The sequence below is a fragment of the Elephantulus edwardii genome, unplaced genomic scaffold, assembly GCF_000299155.1.
Source record: "Elephantulus edwardii isolate Elephantulus edwardi_28Jun2011 unplaced genomic scaffold, EleEdw1.0 scaffold00080, whole genome shotgun sequence".
NCBI classification, from domain to species: domain Eukaryota; kingdom Metazoa; phylum Chordata; class Mammalia; order Macroscelidea; family Macroscelididae; genus Elephantulus; species Elephantulus edwardii.
The window spans coordinates 3,325,678-3,346,228 of record NW_006399830.1 but is presented as its reverse complement, the minus strand read 5'-3'; the positions used below and the strand labels follow the sequence as shown (position 1 = coordinate 3,346,228).

The following is a 20,551-nucleotide window of genomic DNA, read 5'->3' as shown; positions in this document are numbered from 1 at the left end:
TGAAGCTCTGTCTCACATACTTTGGACATGTTTCCAGCAGGGACTAGTCTTTGGAGAAGGACATCATGCTTGGAAGGGTGGAGGGACAGTGCAGGAGAGGAAGACCCCAGATAAGATGGAGTGACATAGTAACTGGGGTAGTGAGGGGAGGTGTGCAGAGACAGCGAGATTGGCTCAGGATAGAACAGGGCTCAGAGCTACTGTGCACAGGGCCGCCGCTGTGAGTTGTAGTCGACTTGATGGCACAAAACAGCCCCAGGACGTGACCAGTAGTAGTAAAGAGGTCAGATGAGCTGCCACACCCTGATGCAGGTCACAGCTCCATCACAGGGGAGTCCTCCCTCTGGGTGTGAGTCCTCCCCCAAGGGTGTGAGTCCTCCCCCGGGGGTGTGAGTCCTCCCCCGGGGTGTGAGTGCTCCCTCAGGGGGTGTGAGTGCTCCCTCAGGGGGGTGTGAGTGCTCCCTCAGGGGGGTGTGAGTCCTCCCCCGGGGGTGTGAGTCCTCCCTCGGGATTGTGAGTCCTCCTCCGGGGGTGTGAGTCCTCCCTCGGGATTGTGAGTCCTCCCCCGGGGGTGTGAGTCCTCCCCCGGGGTGTGAGTGCTCCCTCAGGGGGTGTGAGTCCTCCCCTGGGGTGTGAGTGCTCCCTCGGGGGGTGTGAGTGCTCCCTCGGGGGTGTGAGTCCTCCCCGGGGGTGTGTGTGTTCCCTCAGGGGTGTGAGTGCTCCCCCGAGATGTGAGTCCTCCCTCGGGGTGTGTGAGTCCTCCCTCGGGGTGTGAGTCCTCCCTCGGAGTGTGGCCTGCATCATCCTGTGACTCACTGACTCATAGTGACCCCCACCGGGTTTCTGAGGCCTTGAATCGCAACGGGGCCGCTCATCTTCCTCCCCTGGAGCAGCTTTGAACCACCGGAGATACAACACCCTGTGAACGAGGCCCTCTGAGCTCCCTCCTGTCTCGCAGGCATAAAGGATGGAGGAATCTCAGTTCTACCAAGACACAGAGCAGGTCAGGAGGGCGTCCTTTGGGCCTGTCCCTGACCTGGGAACCCCTAGGCCCTGGAGACACACACCGGGCCGCCCGCACATGGATCCAGAGCCCAGAACGCAGACTCCAGCCTCCTAACTGGCGACAGGGACATTTTCAATCCTCCCTTGTGGTATTTCTGTAATAGCTGCACCAGGAGCCCAAGGCAGGAGGAGGCAGATGCACAGGTATTAACAGGACCTGAGCAAAATGCAGGCCAGGGCAGCAGGGCCGCTGGTGACAGCAGGGACTCACGGCCATCTGCCAGCCTTCTGGGAGCCGGGGACATTCAGGGAAGCGGGTAAGTGATGACTGTGGTGGTCTGTCTAGGCCTCGGCTGGGGGCTGGGCTGAGTGGAGGATCTGCAGGTCCCCCGGCCTTCCCTCCTGACTCGTCTCCAGCTCCGTCTGTGTGCAGAGGCCAGGAGAGCGCAGGCGTGGGTTTCCAGAGTGGGATGCGGTGCTGTTCATACATTTTAAATCTCACAGGAATAAAACCTGATTTATGGACACTTGTTAGAAGTGAGTTTATACAGAAAAAAGAGACTTTTCTCAGAGGAGTGAATTGCCTCACGTGACACAGCAAAGGTGGCTTGTGCTCTTAACCCCTTCTGCACCCCGAAGGAGCTGACGAGGCAGTGTGGGTAAGCACTGCTCCGCTGACCAGAAGGTCAGCAGTTCCAACCCGGGAGCCAGCCCGTGGGAGAAAGATGAGGCCGTCTAACTCCATGAGGGTTTAGAAGGCCCTGGGGGTGGGGGGTCCTGCACTGTCCCATAGGGTCACCATGGGCTGGAACCGTGACAGCAGGATGTCAGCATCATGGTGGATGACCTCCAAGGGCTGGACGGCTGGCTTTCTCTGTACGAGCCGTCATCAGGGGTCCACGGAGTGGACAGTGCGCTCTGATGAGGGAGGCAGGTCAGAAAGGCCCCTCTCCCACACTGCTGGTCCCGGGGCCTCTACTATTCCCGGTTCAGCCAAAGCTAGATGGACCTGCACAGAAGGCAGCGGCCAGAAGGACGGCTCAGGACTGGGCAGCAGCCCGGACCCCTGTTGTACGGCCATTACGAGTTGGAGCCGACAACTGGACCCACCTCCCCCGGCCTGTGGGTGTGACCTGTGGTGGCTGTGTGGTGCTGTCACACTGGACACTGTGGCCGCAGAAGTGCAGGTATCCAGAAGGTCACCATGTGGACAGGTTCCATGGCCCTTCTGGACAAACGTGGGCTGAGAAGAAAGCTGTCCGCTTACAAAGGCCGGCCAGTGGAAACCCGGCCACAGGACATGGTGTGCTTCCGCGGGGAGCACAGTGACCACAGGCACGGACTCAGCAGACCAATGGCCATGAAGATGACCAGGACAGGTCACTGCAGTTCATGGACAGCCAGGAGCCGGAGCCAGAGCCAGCCTCCTGCTGCATGGCTGCACCCCAGGCATGGAGCGGGGGACACAAGGGGGTGAGCCCTCCGAGACAGACCGCTGGGTGTGAGACACGGCACGACCCCATGGACTTGAGAAGGGCTGTGCTGTGGTCAGGTTCTAGAACAGTCCACCCCAGGCTTTGTGAGGAGGTGGATCTCTGGTTCATTTTCCCAATGTCGCTAAGTCTGTTTAAGGGCGTCACATTCCAGAACACAGCAACGTCTAGGATTCCGTTACACCTGGGGTCACGATCAAGGCCATGGAGGTGGCAGGAGTAAAAAAAAAAAATAATCCAGTGCTGTATTGCAGCGGACAGCTGGGCGACCCCTCCACATGCAGTGTCCCTGAGAGTCGCTGGGCCAGCCAGATGGTTCCAACTCCATGTGGACAGCAACAACAACAACAACAACAATCTGCTCTGAAGGAGCCTTCAAAACGCTGAAGAACAAGGATGTTGGCTTAAAGACAAAGGAGCCACTGACTAAATAATGCTGTTTTCAATCACTTCATATACAGAGTGTGGAAACTATAGAACAATATCATAGATTTCTCATGCAAGCAAGATTCTACTGAAGATTATCCAAAAATGACTGGAACAACACATCAGCAGACAACTGCCAGACGTCCAGGCTGGGTTTAGAAGGGGTCGTGGTACTAGGGATATTGTAGCTGATAGTAGATGGATCTTGGCTGAAAGTAGAGAATACCAGAAGAATGTATATCTGTGTTTCATTGACTATGCAAAGGCATTTGACTGCGTGAATCATAACAAACTATGACTAACTCTGAAAAGAATGGGAATCCCAGAACACTTGATCGTTCTAATGCAAAACCTATACTTGGACCAGGAGGCAGTCATCAGAATAGAGCAAAGAAACACTGCATGGTTCAAAATTGGGAAAGGTGTACGCCAGGGATGTGTCCTATTTCCATACCTTTTCAACCTGTATGCAGAACAGATTATCTGGGAGGCTGGGCTCTATGAGGAGAAGTGTGGTGTCAGGATTGGTGGAAGAGCTATTCACAACCCTGCTTGCTGAAACTGAGGAGGACCTGAAGCACTTGCTGCAGAGGGTCAAGGACTGCAGCCTTCAGTATGGATTGAGGCTCAATGTCAAGAAGACAAAGATTCTCACCACTGGGCCAACTGACAGCATCAGGATGGATGGTGAAGAGATTGAGATTGTTAACAACTTTAGTCTGCTTGGCTCCATGGTCAACACTCTTGGCACCAGGAGCCAGGAAATAAAAAAACTTATTGTGATGGGCAAGTCTGCTGTCAAGGACCTCTCTAAAGTACTCAAGAGCTATGGTGTCACTGTGGAGACTAAGGTGCAACTGATACAGGCCATGGTCTTTGCAATCATTTGTTATGCATCAGAGAGTTGGACAGTGACTAGGGAGGATAGAAGGAGAATTGATGCCTTTGAGCTGTGGTGCTGGAGAAGAGTATTGAATGTACCCTGGACTGCCAAGAAAACAAACAGATTCATCCTGGAGAGGGTTAAACCAGGCTACTCCTTGTAGGCAAAGATTCTGAGGCTTTGTCTGACATACTTTGGACATGTTGTAAGGAGAGACATGTCCCTTGTAGAGGGACATCATGGGAGGGTGGAGGGACAGCGCAAGAGGGGAAGGCCCTCTATGAGGTGGATGGATTCAGTGACTGGGGTAATCGGGATGGGTGTGTCAGAGGCAGTGAGTTGGCACTGGATAGAGCAGGGTTTAGGGCTGTTGTACATAGGGTCACTGTGAATCGCAAGCGACTCAACGGCACATAACAACAACAACAACAACAACAACATATGCATGTGAAAGCCTCTGGACTGTGGTGCTGGAGGGGAGCACTGAGTACCTGCACTGCTGAGAGAACAGGCCCGTTGGCCTTGGAGAGAACGCAGCCAGAGTGCTCCTCACACAGCCACCCGGCATGTTGTCGGCAGGGGCAGTTCTTGGGAGGGACATCACGCTTGGGAAGGAGGAAGGCCGGAGGGGGAGAGGAAGACCCTCAGGGGAGAGGCTGACACACGACTGTGGCCTGGAGTCCAGGCAGGGGGCACCAGGACGGCGTGGGACTGGCACAGATGGCGTCTATCATGGGTGGGTTTGCGGGAGTTAGTGCTGACCGGGCAGGGCCCAGCGACAACACCACATTGGCTCAGTTGTTCAGGTGAGGAATTGGAGGCCAGGGAGGCCCAGGACTCACAGGCCTCAGTGCCCCTGGCCAGCTGCTGGCCCCGTCTGCAGCGACAGGGGACCTCCTTGTGGCTGTCCCAGGCTGCCTCCAGAACAGGGCTGCTGCCTGCGGATCAGCTACGTTAGCCAAGTGAGGCCGGGGCACTTCTGGAAATTGAGCCGGGGCCCGGGACACCCACCTGTGCTGCAGTTCTTGTACTTCTTGTTCTGTCCATGCAAGACCAGGGCGAAGACCACCAGCAGGACAATGATGAGGCTGGACAGCGCCATCACCAGGAGGAACCACCACTCCTCGTAGAACGGGGCTTCTACTTGGGCTGGAGGGGACAGACACCATGTGATGCTTCCTGGAAACTCCCGTCCTCTCAGTCAGCAGCTGGTGGTGTTCCTGTGCCTTTGGGGCTCCCAGCAAGGCCGGCAGGGTAAGCGCGGGTGTGCACAGGGCTGTGTCTGGGTGTCTGCGCCCCCGGGGTGGTTCCCTTGGCCTTTCTCCCCTGTGGAGCCCACCAGGAGGGAGCAGTGGGCAAAGGGCCCAGCACCGCGTGCATAGCGGAAAGAGCCCACGGTCTGAAAGCAGACGGACTTGGCGTGCACTCTGCCATAGGCTCCTGTAACGCTCCGGAAGTTCCCCTAGTGCCCTCCCCCCAGCTGCCCCGCAGACCCCAGGGAGGTGTCCTACCTGATACAGCCATGGAGGGGCTGCTGGGCTCCCCATAGCCCACCTCGTTGACGGCCACCACGCGGAACTCGTAGGACACACCGTGCCGGAGTGTGTCCAGGTGGACCGTGTAGGACGTGGCGCTCCGTGGAATGTCCTTCACAAACATGTCCCACAGCCCTTCGTCTACAAGAGAAGTGGGATGAGTCTCGGGTGAGCGGGTGTGAGCCCAGGTCCTGACATCACACTCACCGCACGTCTAGCTGCTCACGCCAGGTCTGAGAGCTGGTGCTGGGAGCGGCCACGTGGGGAGATGAGGTCCCCTCGGTGATGCAGACAGCTAAGTGCTCAACTACTCGTCTCACAGACAGAAACCCACCCAGAGGCACGGCGGAGGAAAGGCCTCGCACTCAGCTTCTGAAAGGTCACTACCCCGGAAACCTACGGGTCAGTTCACTGGGGGTGGGGTGGGGGGGACTGCCTCCCATCAGAGTCTTCATAGGGCAGTTCCACGTTGCAGGGACTCCCTCACGTCACAGTCCACACGGGGCACGTCCACTCTGGAAGGGGACTGCCTTGCGTCACAGTCCACATGGAAACAATCCCTCCTCACCAACAGAAAAGTAAAAGCAAGTCAAACCGACAAGCTCTTGTGTTCGTGGAGCCCTGGTTGGTGCACATGCTCAGCAGTTCCAATCCACCCACAGGCACCTCAGAAGAAAGGCCTGGCAAGACATGTCTGAACCACAGCCCTGAGACCCCTCTGGGCCAAGGTTCCATCTGCACACATGGGATCAGTATGAGTCTGAACACACATGGCATCTGCAGTAAACAACGAACAGCTCTGAGGACACAAGCCTAGGGTCAGCATTTTCTGGAATATTCTCTCACCACTATCCTGTGTCCATCCACTCCAGCCTGCATCTCTGGTTTCTGAGGGAGTGGCTTCTCATACTGGCCTCCTCTGCTCTGTGCTGTCCCCATAACTAGCCCTATGACCTGTCTCTGGGATCCTGTCCAGAGCCTGGTTTTACCGACAGCCCCAACCCAGTGGCTCTGCAGTGACCAGTTGTGTCCTGCTGGTGTCCCACACCTTACATCTGTCTGAGCACTTGTGATGGTCACTACCCTGTGTATGTGTGGCTGTGACCCTTAGCATAACTTCACTTTTCTGTGCATGGTAAATGCTCACCTCTCTGACGTTGGTGAGGCCAGCAGACGGCCACCCTGATCTGCCGTGGGGATGTCGCAGGACTGCAGTGATACATGCATGGACTTACTCAGTCTTCCTTCCTCTAGCCTCGATCCTGCATCTAGCTCATTCCCTCTGGACTTGAACTGGCAACCTGACATACTGTTTGACCTTGGACTCGTCAGCCTCCAAAGCCAGCAGTCTGTGGTCCTGCGTATTCACAGTGTGCTTGTCAACCTCCCCAGATGCCTCTCTCCTGAAGCCTAATCTCGTGATCTAGGGCTTGCTCACCTCTAATACCCAGGAGGCACTCCCATGAAGTCTAGAGACGATGGACAGACAGACAGATAGACAGATAAATGTTGTGTTGCTCTTGCTGATGTGACTCACAGTGACCCTGTGCATGAGGGATGTGAACTCTGACCTATCCTGTGCCAGCCTCACCATCTGATATGCTTGTTACAAACACCATGTTGATTCACCCCATTGAAGGTCTTCCCCTCTTCCTCTGACCCTCCACCTTTCCCAGCATGATGTCTTTTCCAAGGGTTGGCCCTTCCTGACCACGTGCTCAAAGCCCATGAAATGAGCAGAGGCATAACTGTCTATATTGAAACGAGCTTCTCCAGTTTTCCTTCTCTGGAGAACTCAGCCTAAGACAATCAACCTCCTAAATGGAGATGACAAGTCAGCTGATGAGTCAAGTGAAACCTGGTCAGTCCTTTCACCCCAGCTGCTGGGCTGGAGGGACACGGAGGCATCCATAGCCCAGCGTGGGACAGGAGTGGTGTGTCTGGACTCTACCCGGAACACCTGGCACCAGGCTGAGTTTTCATTTACAGGTGAACCTGCCCCAAGGGAACTGGCCCACGCCACGGTGCGGGGTGTGTGTGTGTGTGTGTGTGTGTGTGTGTGGTGACCTGATGCCCTCTGTCATGCCATGAATTATGCCCTGAGAAGGCCGTGTCAAACAGCTGGTCCCTGGCTCCCAGGGGCTTCGTAGCTATGTAAGGATATGATCTGGAAGTTGAGTAATAATGGAATCATTCCCAGGATGGCATCTGATGTGAATGGCCAATCAGGACGAGATGCAACATCCTCACTCAGGCCACAGCCCTGATCCCATTAAGAGCAGTTTCCCTGGTCTGTGGCTGAATCATTGTTAGTTTACAAAAGATAAACAGAGAAGTGAGCAGAGAGCAGAACCTCCAACCATCTAGAAAGAAGAGCCAGCAGCAGAGTGTGACCTGTGGGCCTGGGCTCCCTGTGAGGAGAACCTCCTAGACCCAGGAGAGGGCTGAAGCCAGGAGACGCCAAGATCCCTAAGGGATGCTGGACCCACAGGTGTTGAAAGGAGGCAAGGCCTTCTTCCAAGTCAGCAGAGAGAAAGCCTTCCCTCAGAGCCTGTGCCCTGAATTGAGACTTGTAGCTTTCTACACTATGGCAGAAAACGTTTGTTCAAGCCATCCATTTGTAGTCTTTCTCCTACAGCAGCCCGAGAGAGCTAAGAAGCCACCTGTCTTTAGTCCACTAAGGTGAGGTGACTGCCACGGTGCTGTGGTGCTGGCTGCCCTGCCAAACACTAGCAAGGTCACCCCTGGTGGACAGGGGTCAGCTGAGCTTTTACACTAAGGCTAACTAGGAAGCAGGTCTGCTCGCCCACCTCTGAAGTAACGGGTCTCCGAAGTCTATGGATTGGAGTGGACCACTGTCTGCTAATCGTGTCAGAAGATGAGCCATTCGTGCTGGAAGGCTCTAAAAAAATACCACAGGGCAAGACTGTCTTTTCCATCGTGGCTGGGAAAGTGGAGGGTCAGAGAAAACAGGAAGGCTTTCAGTGCGATGGCAGCATGGTGGCTGTAACAGTGGGCTTATGCACGGCCAAGGATGAGAGGACACGGCAGGCCAGGCGGGCTTCCTTCTGTTGTCCACAGGGGTGTCGTGTGTCAACCTCAGAACACACAGTTACCTTTGAGCGGCGGTGCTGGAGAGAGTGCTCAGAGGACAGACAGATATGGCTTGAAGAAGTGCAGCTGGAATGCTCCTTGGAGGCAAGGATGACAAAGCTTCATCTCACATATGTTGGGCATGTTGCAAGGAGAGGCTATCCCTTGCAGAGGGGCATCATACTTGGAAAGATGAGGGACAGTGAAGGAGAGGAAGACCCCCAATCAGATGACTGACGCAGAGGCTGGAGCTGTGGGCTCGAGTGTCAGAGATTCGGAGGACGGTACAGGACAGGGCAGGGTTGAGACCTTCTGTTCATGGGTCACTATGAGTTCTTCTCGACTGGATGGCACCTCACAACAACATCCAAGGACCAAGCGAGTCTGCAGGTGACATTTCTGTTAGCACAGCCCTGGGAAACAGGACCCCTTCTAAGCCTCCATGGACACAGTCACACGTGGACAGCCACCTCCTGAGCCAGACCTACACCACCAGCTCTCCTTGCAGCATCCTTGAGAGACGCTTCAAAATCAACCTGCCTGGGGACAGCGAGGTCTTTCATCTAAGTCTGTCAGATAAGAGACTCCATTTAAAGATCTAGTGCATTGATTAAACCCTGGTGTACATGAAAAATTAATAAGATCAAAATTAAAGCCAGGGAATCAAGATGAAGAGAAAGATGAAGTAGGTGAGGTAGGCTCTGGCCAAGGAAGTCTACGGGACAGGCTGGCCATCAGACAGGAGGGGAGCAATCCAGTGCCAGTAGCAAGCGTTTACTACCTCAGGGCCCAGCCAGGCGTCTGTCACAGAGCACCGATGCTTCGTGGTGTTGGTGACAAGTACTGGACAGCCTGTGGGCTGAAAAAAGGACAAACACACCTCTCTTGGAAGAAGCAAAAAGTGTGAGACTTCATGTCACATGCTTTGGATACAGTCAGGAGCAACGAGTGCCTGGAGAGTGACAGTATTCTCTGTACAGTGGAGGGTCATGGGGGGAGAGGAAGACCCTCAGTGAGATGGACGGAGACAGAGTGGCTACAAGGGTGGGCTCAGATGGGGCAATGGCTGTGAGGCTGGGCTCTGCTCTGTCATGCACGAGTCACTGTGAATTAGAATCCACTGGTGGCCTAATGGCAAGAAGCTGCGCTGCAATCCCCAAGGCATAAGGTTCAAGCCCGCCAACTGCTCCATGGAAGAAAGATGGGCCATCTCCTCTCATGCAATTAACTGCCTCTGAAAACCCACCAGAGGGTCAGCTATGGGTCATTCTGACCTGCTGGTACACAGCAGTAACAGCACACAACAATATTTAAAACCAGGGAGTAGAGTCTGGCCCTTAGACAAATTCTTTCTCACATGCTCCTCTCTGACACAGGGATCTGAAGGTACGCTGGCATTTGGGTGACCCCAGGAACCCTGGCAGGAGGATAGGGGGAGGGGAGAGAGCAGGAAGGTACATTCTAGGGCGAAACACACAGAGCTATCCCACGGGCAGAGGGACACAACACGTGTCCACCCATGAGTAGCTGGGCACTGAGGCTGCTGCTGGCCCAGGACTAGCTGTGTCCATCATGCCTGGCTGGGTACTTGGGTTAAGAAAGAGTGACCCCTGGTGCTGCAACTCTCAGAAACTTGGTGCTGGAATTCTCTGGAACATGGGCCAGGTCTGCACAAGGAAGAAACCCAGTCCTTGGTAGGACACGGGCAAGATGCCTGCGGGGAGGTGTAAGGGAGCAGGCGGTACAGAAACATTGTCAACGCCACACTCTCCCGCCGGACGTTCCTCAGGGAGAGCTGGCTCAGGCCCTGAGTATTTAATGACCGCTGTCCTCTAAGGGGGAGTCCTTGGAGTGAGCCTACGGCTCACATGCTCTGCGGCTTAACCTGAGACTGGAGGACTGAGTCCACTTGGAAGAAAGTCCTGTAACCTCCTCTAAACAATCAGACGCAGACAACGCTATGGCCTGGAGCGACTGCTCTTGGGTCACCTCTGAGGCCTCTTCAAAACCAAATAGCAGTTCAAGCTGTTCTGGCCGAGTGGCCAGCACCTCACTTCAGTGAGAAATCCCTCGGGTGGTGAGCGTGTTAAGAACTACCCATTAGAAAACTTAAATATTGTGGGGAAAAAACAATGCAAAATATAAAATAAAATAAAATAAAGGAAAGTTTGAACCTTATCTGCTAAGCAAATGCTGGGGCTAGCACACAAAAAACAAACCAAACACAGAGAGAGAGTAAAATATAAAACCAAATTGTTTTATAGACCCTGGGAAAAAGAATTTTCAGCAGAGTAAAAATATATAAAGCACTTTTCTTAAACTGTGTAGTTCTTTGCTGTGGAATAGCTCAGAATGTCACTTCTGCTTTAGGTAAGAGAATTGATAACTGAGCAAGGAAATGTAATTTGGATTATAAAATTTTTGCTTTAATAAAAATCCCTTAAACTGTAAAAAAAAAAAGACTATTGACAAGCAAGCCAAAATGCAAAGAAAACCACCACAGGCCATCGAGCCGAGCCCCTCACATCGGCGTCTGTGGGGTTTCTGAGAGTGTGAACTGGTTATGGGAGGAGACTGCTCATCTTTTCCCCAAGAAGTGAATTTGAACCACTGACCTTTTGGCTGTTAGACCAGCGTGTTGCTCACTGCACCACCTACAGACCCACCTATGTTGTTGTTATGTCCTGTCGAGTCAGAACCGACTCCTAGTGACCCTTGAGTGAGCTTTCATGGGATGAGCGGAGTCTTCCGTGTTTGTCCTGAGAAGCACCTAGGGATTCAAACCACCTCCTTCAGGTCGGTAGCAGCTCCTCACCACCAAGCTGCCAGAACTACCTACAGGAACTAAATTGTCAACCAAACCCCAAAAGATAGAAAACAACCTCAGAGAGTGGTGCATTTATGTGCGTGGAGAAGGGAGAACATGGAAGAGGACGGTGAAAATGGCTGTCAAAACATAATCAAAGCTACAGACTTGAACATGTAGAAACAGTTGAGCTGGTACGTATTTTGCTGTGTATAGCTGCACAACTCATCAAGAACCTGTGTTATACACGTGATGCAGATGACATAACCTTGCTTGCTGAAAGTTAGGAGGACTTGAAGCACTTGTTGCGAGTAATGGTGTTGGCAAAGTGGGAAAACCATCTGCAGAAACCTCAAACAAGACCCATGCCTCACACCATACACAAAAACCAACTCAAGGTGGATCAAGGACCTAGGACTAAAACCAAGGATTATAAACTTCATTAGAGAAAAGCTTGGAAGAAGTGAAGAAGCATTAATCCACAACTTGAACAGTCTTTCAAGCATCCTAAAAAACCTACACGCAGGAGAGGATAAAACAGATGAATGGGACCTCCTAAAAAGAAAATCCCTGTGAACATCCAAAAACTTCTCCAACAAGGTAAAAAGGGAAGCCAGAGACCGGGGAAAAATATTTGGTAATGACATGCCTGATAAGGGACTTGTATCTAGAATTTATAGAATACTCGAGTGCCACAACAAGATAAAGGTAAACAACCCAATCACAAAAGGGGCACAGGATATGAACAGACACTTCACCAAATAAGACATTCAGATGGTGAATAAACAATGAAGAAATGTTCAATATCCCTAGCTCTAAGAGAGATGCAAACCAAAACAACTACGAGATATCATCTCACCCCAGTCAGAATAGCAAAATTTAACAGAACAGCAAGCAACAAATGCTGTTGAGATTGTGGAGAAACTGGAACCCTTATTCACTGTTGGTGGGAGTGTAAAATGGTGCAACCACTGTGGAAGGCAGTATGGTGCTTTCTCAAAAAGTTGCAAATAGAAATACCATTTGACCCAGCAATTTCTTTACTGGGAATATACCCCAAAGAGACCATAACTGACATCCAAGCAGATATATGCACACACGTTTACTGTGGCTTTGTTCACAACAGCAAAGAGTTATAAACAACCCAAGTGCCCATCAACAAATGAATGGATAGAGAAGCTGTGGTATATTCACACAGTAAATATGGATAGAGAAGCTGTGGTATATTCACACAGTAAATATGCAGTACGGAAAAAACAAAGAACTCATGAAATATTGTACAAAATGGGTGACCATGGAGGACATTATGCTCAGTGAAATATCTCAGTCACAAAAGGACAAATACTATATAATGCCACTGTTATAGAATAGGACTGATAGGGGGGTTGGGGGATAAATAACATATACAGCTTTGAAAAAGACAAGGGAGAGAACTGTATAAAAGGAACATACGTTTAGGTATTATAGGCATGAAAAGAGTTCAGAATAAGAGTTGCATAGTAAAGTGGTTGGGGAGGAAGGGGGAAACTTTATATCAATGAAAGAACTTTTTACCAAAAGAAAAAAGTGAACTGGAAGTAGGGGGACAGAGAAGACAATGTGCAACAATGAATGAATAGAAATCCAAGTTCTTTATAAACTTACATTAAAATCTAAAAAAAACCCCCCAAACAATACAGCCTTCAATATGGATTACATCTCAATGTCAAGAAGATAAAGATTTTTCCCAATGGACTGATAGGCAACATCATGATAATTGGAGAAAAGATTGAAACTGTCAACAACTTCATCTTACTTGAATCCACAATTAAAACCCTTGGTACAATCAGTCAGGAAATCAGGTGACATACTATACTGGCAAAGTCTGCAGTTAGGGACCTCTCAAATCACTGAGGAGTAATGATGTAAGTTGGAGGGGGTCTGATTCAGGCCATGTTCTTTCTGATCACTTGGTATACATCTGAGAGCTGGACAGTGAATAAGGATGACAGAAGAACTGATGCCTTTGAGCTGTGGTGCTGGAGAAGGGCACTGAGCATCCCGTGGACGGCCAGGAGAATGAACAGCTATGTCTTGGGAAGGGTGCCGCCAGAGAGCTCTTTACAGACAGGAATGATGAGGCATCACCTCACATACTTCGGGCATGTCGCTAGGAGGAGCTAGCATGTCCTTGGAGAGGGACATGATGCTGGGAAGGGTGGAGGGTCGGCAAAGGGGAGGAAGACCCTTGACCAGGTGGACTGACACAGTGACTCTACAATGAATGGTTCTAGGGTGTCAGGAAGTGTGAGGATGGCGCAGGATAGAACAGGGTTCAGATCTGCTGTTTATAGGGCCACTATGAGTCAGACTTGAACCAAGGGCACGTAACAACAACAGTCTCAATAACAATAATCTATAAAAAAAGGGAAATATGAAGAAAAACCCTATGTAGAACACATCCTTCTATCTACTTAATTCATCCACCATCCATCTGTCCACCCATCCATCCATCCATCCACCTGACTACCCTATCACTAACCCATCTATCCACCCATTTACTCACCCATTCACTCACTTGCCTCCCCATCTACCATTCCATCCACCTGTCCATTCATCCATCTACCGACCAAACTACCCATCTATTCATCCATCCTCCGTCCATTTCCATCTGTCCATCCATCCTTCCTTCCTTCCAGCATCCATCACGTCCACCTACCCATCCAGCCTCATCAGCCAATTTCAACGTTGCCTAGAGGTGAGCTATTATTAAGCAAATAACAACTCACGGGTATCAATAGCTTCCTGGTTCAAAAGAGATAGTTAAGGGACAGACTAGAGGTTAGACCTCCTGGCTTCCCTGCATTAGCTGTGTGACTTGGAGCAAATGCCTCTGCCTCTCTGTGCCTTCTCTGGAATGGTGGCAACAAAGGGATCTGATCATAAGTTTGTTGTAAGGATCAATTACATAAATATTGAGAGTGTTTATGATGGCGTCTCTTGCATAGTGAACACCACAGAAGCATATGTAAAACAAAACAGAAATCTGCATACCTAAGGAAGTGGCTCGGTAGAGAAGTAGTCTCTGCATCCAATGCCTTTGATTGAAATCATGATGCTTCAGGAGTTATGCTTTCTTTTACAGGCACAAGTGTGTGAGATTCTGAGAAAAGAATCCATCTGGGGGGAAACACATGTGAATATGCAAACACATGTCCCCACGGCAATGGAAGCTGAGGGTGATGTGATCCCCAAGTGAACCATAGCACACACTTCTGAGCCCAACCTGTGCACCGACGGATTAGCCCGACAGTAAACAAGAGGAGAACTGCTTCTGTGTAAGTCTATTTACAGAGGATTTAGAGTTTGCACTGATTGGGTGCAGACAGTCGCAGGTTAATGAAGGAAGCTATGTGAATGAGCTTTCAAGTGTGTAAATCTCTTTACAAAATGAACTGCAACTCAATGATCATTCATTTCTAAATATACATATTTAATTTCTCACCAAGAAACTCATTACTGCTAATAACGTCAAAATGGCAAGCTGCAGCGCAAACGTCCTGTCTCCCAAATGACAGGTCTGGACGTGGAACGACAGCTGGCTGTGGTTTATATTCTGGGTTTTGCATTGGGACAGACTAAGAATGAGACACAGGACGGGGTGAAGGGGGTGTGTTTCTATCCTCCAGGTCCTCTTCTCCATCTGGAAAGACCCCTCCAACCACTCAGCATCCGTTACAGCCGCACCCATCTCAGTGGTCACGTTCTGCTCTCTGGCCGTACACTGTACATCAGGAGTCACTCGAGGCTGCTCTCAACGAGCTTAGAGTTGATGTGCAGGGGTGGAGGAGGAGCCAACGGTCACTCTACCTCCAGGCTCCTCTGCTCAAGGACAACCCTGACTCCAGGTCTAAGTCCAGGCTGCGCTCGACTCCAGGCTTCTAGAACCCCCATCACACCATCTGACCTGCTGGCCTGTCTCTCTGCACAACAAACAGGCTCTCAAGTTTTCAAAGACTATGTGTTGACTTCATTCATCCACCTGTCTGTCCATGCACCTGTCCATCTGTCCATTCATCTGTCCATCCCCCTCTCCCTCTCTCCCTCCGTTATCCTACACCTACCCATCCATCTAACGACTAGACTATCAGCCATCCCCCGTCCATCTCCCCATTCATCTATTACCCACTCACCCAGCTTTGCACTCTCCATTCAGGCAACCCCACACCCTTGTGGACTCTCATGGGGTCCAACACCAACCACCATGATTTATTCGGCACCATAAGCAAGTAAAAGTCCCTGGGTAATGAAAACGTTTAATGCATTTAGCTGCTGCCTCATAAGTCAGAGATTTGCATCCACCTCAGGGGTGCTTCAGAAGAAAACCTTGAACAAGTCGCCACTGAAGACACCTTGGAGCCCATTCCAGCCTGGCCCCTGGGGGGTTGCCAAGAGTCCGTGTAACTCCATGGAAGTTCTCAGAAAGCAAGCCGCTATTCCAAAGGCCCTGAATGTGGAATGAACGGTGGCGTATTTTTTGAAAAGAGAAGGAATTTTATGCTGTCAAAGTCTCAAGCCAAAAAGACCCTTACAAAGTGGATACTGCTTAAACCCACTGAGATTACAGGACTGAGAGTCTGAAAGCTTTTCTCTGCTGGTTCAGATGGGAATATCGCTTCTTTTCTGGACACTCTCTGTGTCCTTTGCATTAATGTTTCTACAATGCTCGTGTGTGTGTGTGTATGAGGTGGCGGGGGGAGATGATGTTCCCTCAGCCTCACCTAAAGGCCACATTTTATTTTAAGCACTCTGCCAAAGCTCCAGGAATTGTGTGCATTTTTCATTAAAACATCTTAAAATATTGATACAGAATCTCCTTGCAGAACGTTTTTGTTCCCAATCCATTTGCACTGAAAAGTGTGGGGAGGGAGGGGGGAAGGAATGAAACCCCACACCAAGGAAATCTCCCTCTGAACTCATGGAGAACAGTTTGCAGCCTCGCTCTGCGTCCTTCTGTCCCTCCAGGATTAGCGTGTTTTAAACCCATAACTCACGGGCGATTTATCTACGCTAATATTACGCGAAAAGTCTGAGCGGGTATGAAGAAGCGGGGAGAGGAGAAAACCAGAAGAGAACCTGGCAGCTGGCAAAGCACGCCCTCCATTTCTCAACCGTGGGTCGTTTTGCTCGTTTGTATTATGCTGCTAAAGATCTCAATAAATCAATGATGAAGAAAAGGATCTACAAATTAGGAGGCAAAAATAACATCACAGGACTATTAGCCATAATGAGATTTGCGCGGCTGGTTTTCCACGCACCAGGGTAATTCCCGGCACTGGTTTTCATCTCAATCAACAGCAGTCTGTGGGAGGCTACTGTGCAGCAGGACTCAGAGCTCTGTGGGTGCAGGGGAACCCAGCCCAGATCGTCTCCCCATCCCACAGGCTGCTGAGGCCCCGTGCTGGAGCAAGGACACCCATGACGTGCTAATGTCGCGTCCAAGAGGCCTCAGAGAATCCCCTTTATAAAGGTACCTGGGCTTTGCACTTTCTGGGGGAAAACCTGCAGCAGGGAGGCCCGCACCCTGCCCTGAGTCTGCAGGAGGAAGACATGGCAGGAGAATGGGCCCAGACCCAGCCATCAGCTGGGCCTGTCCTTCCCTCCCGGACATTTAAAGGGGCAGCTCCCTGGACTCCGGGGACAGAGACGCAGTTGGGGAAACACCATCCTGAGCTAAAGTGAAGAATGCCGTACAGCCAGGGATGCTCTCTGCTGCTGTCACGCCAGTTCTGATGTGGTGACTCCGAGGACAACGAACCAGAGGCTGCCTGGTCCCTGGATCCTATGACCCATCGTGCACGGGGTCACTGTGAGCACAGGGTTTTCTCAGACACAGATCGCCAGGCCTTTCTTCCTCGTCTGTCTTGGTCTGTAAACTCCACTGAAACCAGCACCCCTGACAGGCAGGTGGTGGCTGTGCCTGCCATGCACGTGCCACACCCCTATAGAAGGCAGGGGTCCTCCCACTAAGTGCTCAGTGCTTTGCCCACTGATAAACGGGGGGCTCCAATGGCACAGCCTGTGGGGAGCCGTGCTGATCACGCAAAGAATGTGCCTTTCTGAGGGTTCAACCCCCCAACCTCCCGAGGGAGAAAGGGCACTCTCTTCCTGGACCATCTGCAGCCCTGGAAGCCCTGGAGCTTGTCAGCTGGGAGGCTCTTCTGTCTCCACAGCAATTATGTCGAGACTGACTGAGAAGGAAACTTTCCGAGAGTAAGGCCCCAAACCCAGTGGCCTCAGAAGCCAAGAGCAGTGGGGACCACAGTCACTAGGCCCAGCTCCAGTGAGCTGCATTGCTCTGCAGAACTGGGGCCACTTCTCAGATTACTTTAATGCATGCCTTGTGCACCCCCAGTAGGGGGAACAGCAAGGAGGCCTCAAACTGCACCCCCCTTTTGTCTTTCTTAAGGAGCTCTGGCGATGCAGAGATTAAGTGCACAGATGGAAAAGTAATCTGGTGGCGCAGTGGTAAGGCACCGTGCTGCCAGTGTAAAGAGTCCACCAGCTGCTCCGCAGGAGACAGGTAACCTGCTCCCGTGTGATCTACAGCCTCGCAAAACCCACTGGAGGGTCAGCTGGGGGTCAGTTCTGACTTGACGGCACACAACAACAACACAACCTGCCATCTGCTCCTGTAAAGATCACAGCCTGGACATCACACTGTCCACAAAGCCACACTCTGCATCTTCCACGGTGGGCAGTGGGGGTTTTAAATGGAGCATCTAAGGGGTTACTAGCGGTGTGTCCAGTTATCTATGAAAGGGACCATAGTGGAGGCCCTAGAAACTGTGTGTGTGTGTGTGTGTGTGTGTGTGTGTGAGACAGAGTCAGAAAGAGAGAAAGATAGAGACACAAAGAGAGACAGAATGAGAAATAAAACTACTACTTGCTTCCAGATCTGATAGACACTGCTGCAGTCCCTGAGCCGTGGTCCCCTGAGCGGTGGTGCCCTGAGCGATGGTGCCCTGAGCGGTGGTGCCCTGAGTGGTGATCCCCTGAGCGGTGGTGCCCTGAGCCGTGGTCCCCTGAGCGGTGGGCCCCTAATTGGGCCCCTTTCAGGGCACCTTCCTGGCTTAACGTTCATTCAGCTAAACAAAGCGCAGGTCTGGTAGGTGCAGGGACACCGGGAAGGCTCACTCCTTGGAACAACCAGCCACTCAGGGCTGTGTCTGTTCAGGGCCACAGCTCCAGAGGTAAGGAAGGGACAGGGAAGGAATGGATGGAAAGGGTGTCCGAGGAAGGGGCATCCTGCTTTTAGACGGGGCACCTCAGTCAGCGTGCTGGGTTGGCTGTGTGTGAACTGCCAAACAGAAAACTTCCAACCGGAGTCACAACAAATAGTTCAAAACACATCAGCCCAGGAAGCAGGGGGGTGGCTCTGCCCCCGCCACCTGAGCAGGTAGGCATCACAGGTGCTGTCACCTGCTGCGGCAGCACAGAAGCCACAGGAGTGGCTGTAATGCCCGCAGATCCCGTGGCCTCGTCTCACAATGAGGAGACGTGCACTCGCTCTGCTGTCCAGTCGGTTCTGTCCTGATAGACCGTGCCCGCCCCAGGGGGCTCCCAGTATTATAAATGACATGAGAGGAGACGGCTCATCCCCTGAGCAGAGGCTGGTGGAGTCGAACCACCAGAGAAGTGAGGCCTGTGGGTTAGCAGAGCAACTCTCTACAGATTACACCACGGCGCGAAGACCGTGACGCCAGCGCACTGGCCCTAAGGGAGGGCTCGCCCCGCGTCTGTTCTGGGGGAAGGTCTTTACGTCCTTTCAGCATCTCTTCTTGCCTCCATGGTGATCACGTGACGTGTTGTTACTGGTACCATGTGCTGTCGAGCTGACTACAGCTCACACAGACCGTGTGAACAGCACTGAGCTTTGCCCTATCCCGAGACAACCGCACCAGGTCCCACACCCGAGCTCGAGCTTCAGCGCTGACTCAATCCATCTCACGTATGCCGACCCTCCACCTTTCCAATCACGACGTCCTTTTCCAAGGACTCGGCCCTCCTGACAACATGCCCAGAGTCTGTGCGATGGAGTTTCAAAGTCTTTGCCTCCAGGAGCGCCCGGGCTTCACCTTCTCCAGGGCAAGCCTGTTTGTTCTTCTGGCAGTCCTCAGGATACCCAACACTCTTCTCCAGCACCACAGCTCAAAGGGCATCGTTCTTCTCTGGTCATCCTTAGCCACTATCCAGCTTCCAGAGGTATAAAAAGCAACTGAAATTACCGTGGCTTGGATCAGGCGCACCTTAGCATTTAGACACTGTTGCTCTTAAACATTCTGGAGAGAGCCTTGATTTTCCCAATGCGACTCATCTTTTATTTCCTAACTGCTGGTGCTGAGGGTGTTGACAGTGTACTCAAGGTGACATCCTTAACAAATTCAACTCCTTCCCCATCGATTCTGAAGCTGCCTATGGCCCAGGATTTTTGTTTTCTTGACGTTGCGAGGCACTCCATGTTGAAGGCTGTGGTCTTCAATCTTCTGCAACAAACTCTTCAAGTCCTCCTCGGTTTGGAAGGCCAAGTTGTGTCGCGTGCAGGTTGTTGATTAGTCTTCCCCCAGTTCTGATGTCACACTCGTCTCCATAAAATCCAGCTTCTCGAATGATCTGTTCAACACACAGCCTGAAAAGGTATGGAGAAAGGCTACATCCCTAAGGTCCTCCTTTCTTGATCTCGAAGCATGCAGTGTTCCTGTGCTCTGTCCTGACAACAACTTCTTGGTCTAGGTCTAGGTTTCCCATAAGCACAGTTAACACGTTGCCACACACTTTTTAAGTTGACGACCGTGCTTAGAAACACATTTGCGGCAACGTGCTAAGGATGTTCTGAGATTCCCTTTCTTCTCAATGTTAACCATAATCTGTTATGGTCCACACAGTCCAGGGTCTTTGCATAGTAGATAAAATGTGATGTGTGTCCTCCTCTAATTGTGTATGTTTTTGTTTAATCTTCTCCTTCATATCTCAAAACAGATGATTTAAAAACACACCTTCCCCTGACCCTGCCTCATTACCATGACGGAAAAGATCCCTTCTCAAATACTGAGCACAGGTCTGAAACTCTGATTGTAACGGGCTGGAGACACCCCTGACCGTTCCACTCCCCAGGGAGCTCTGCTGGGGTCGGGGGGCACTGGATGAGCCAGCTCCCCTGGGCCCCAGGCAGCTTCGGGAACGCAGCGGCCGGCCAGTGAGGAGTCAGTCCCAGCCGGTGAGGAGTCAGCCCCAGCCGGTGAGGAGTCAGCCCCAGCCGGTGAGGAGTCAG

The 20,551-nt window shown here is 51.7% G+C and overlaps 1 protein-coding gene across 1 annotated transcript in view; it reads right to left on the bottom strand.

The window, feature by feature from the left end:
• The window catches only part of SDK1 (sidekick cell adhesion molecule 1), a 613,965-nt gene that overhangs the window by 12,811 nt on the left and 580,603 nt on the right, over nt 1-20,551 (bottom strand). Inside the window, exons 41-42 of the mRNA XM_006889744.1 lie at nt 5,319-5,483; nt 4,819-4,956 (exon numbers count right to left, since the gene is read on the bottom strand). Of these exons, the coding sequence (XP_006889806.1) occupies nt 4,819-4,956; nt 5,319-5,483 (303 nt within the window). The remainder of the gene's footprint in view (nt 1-4,818; nt 4,957-5,318; nt 5,484-20,551) is intronic.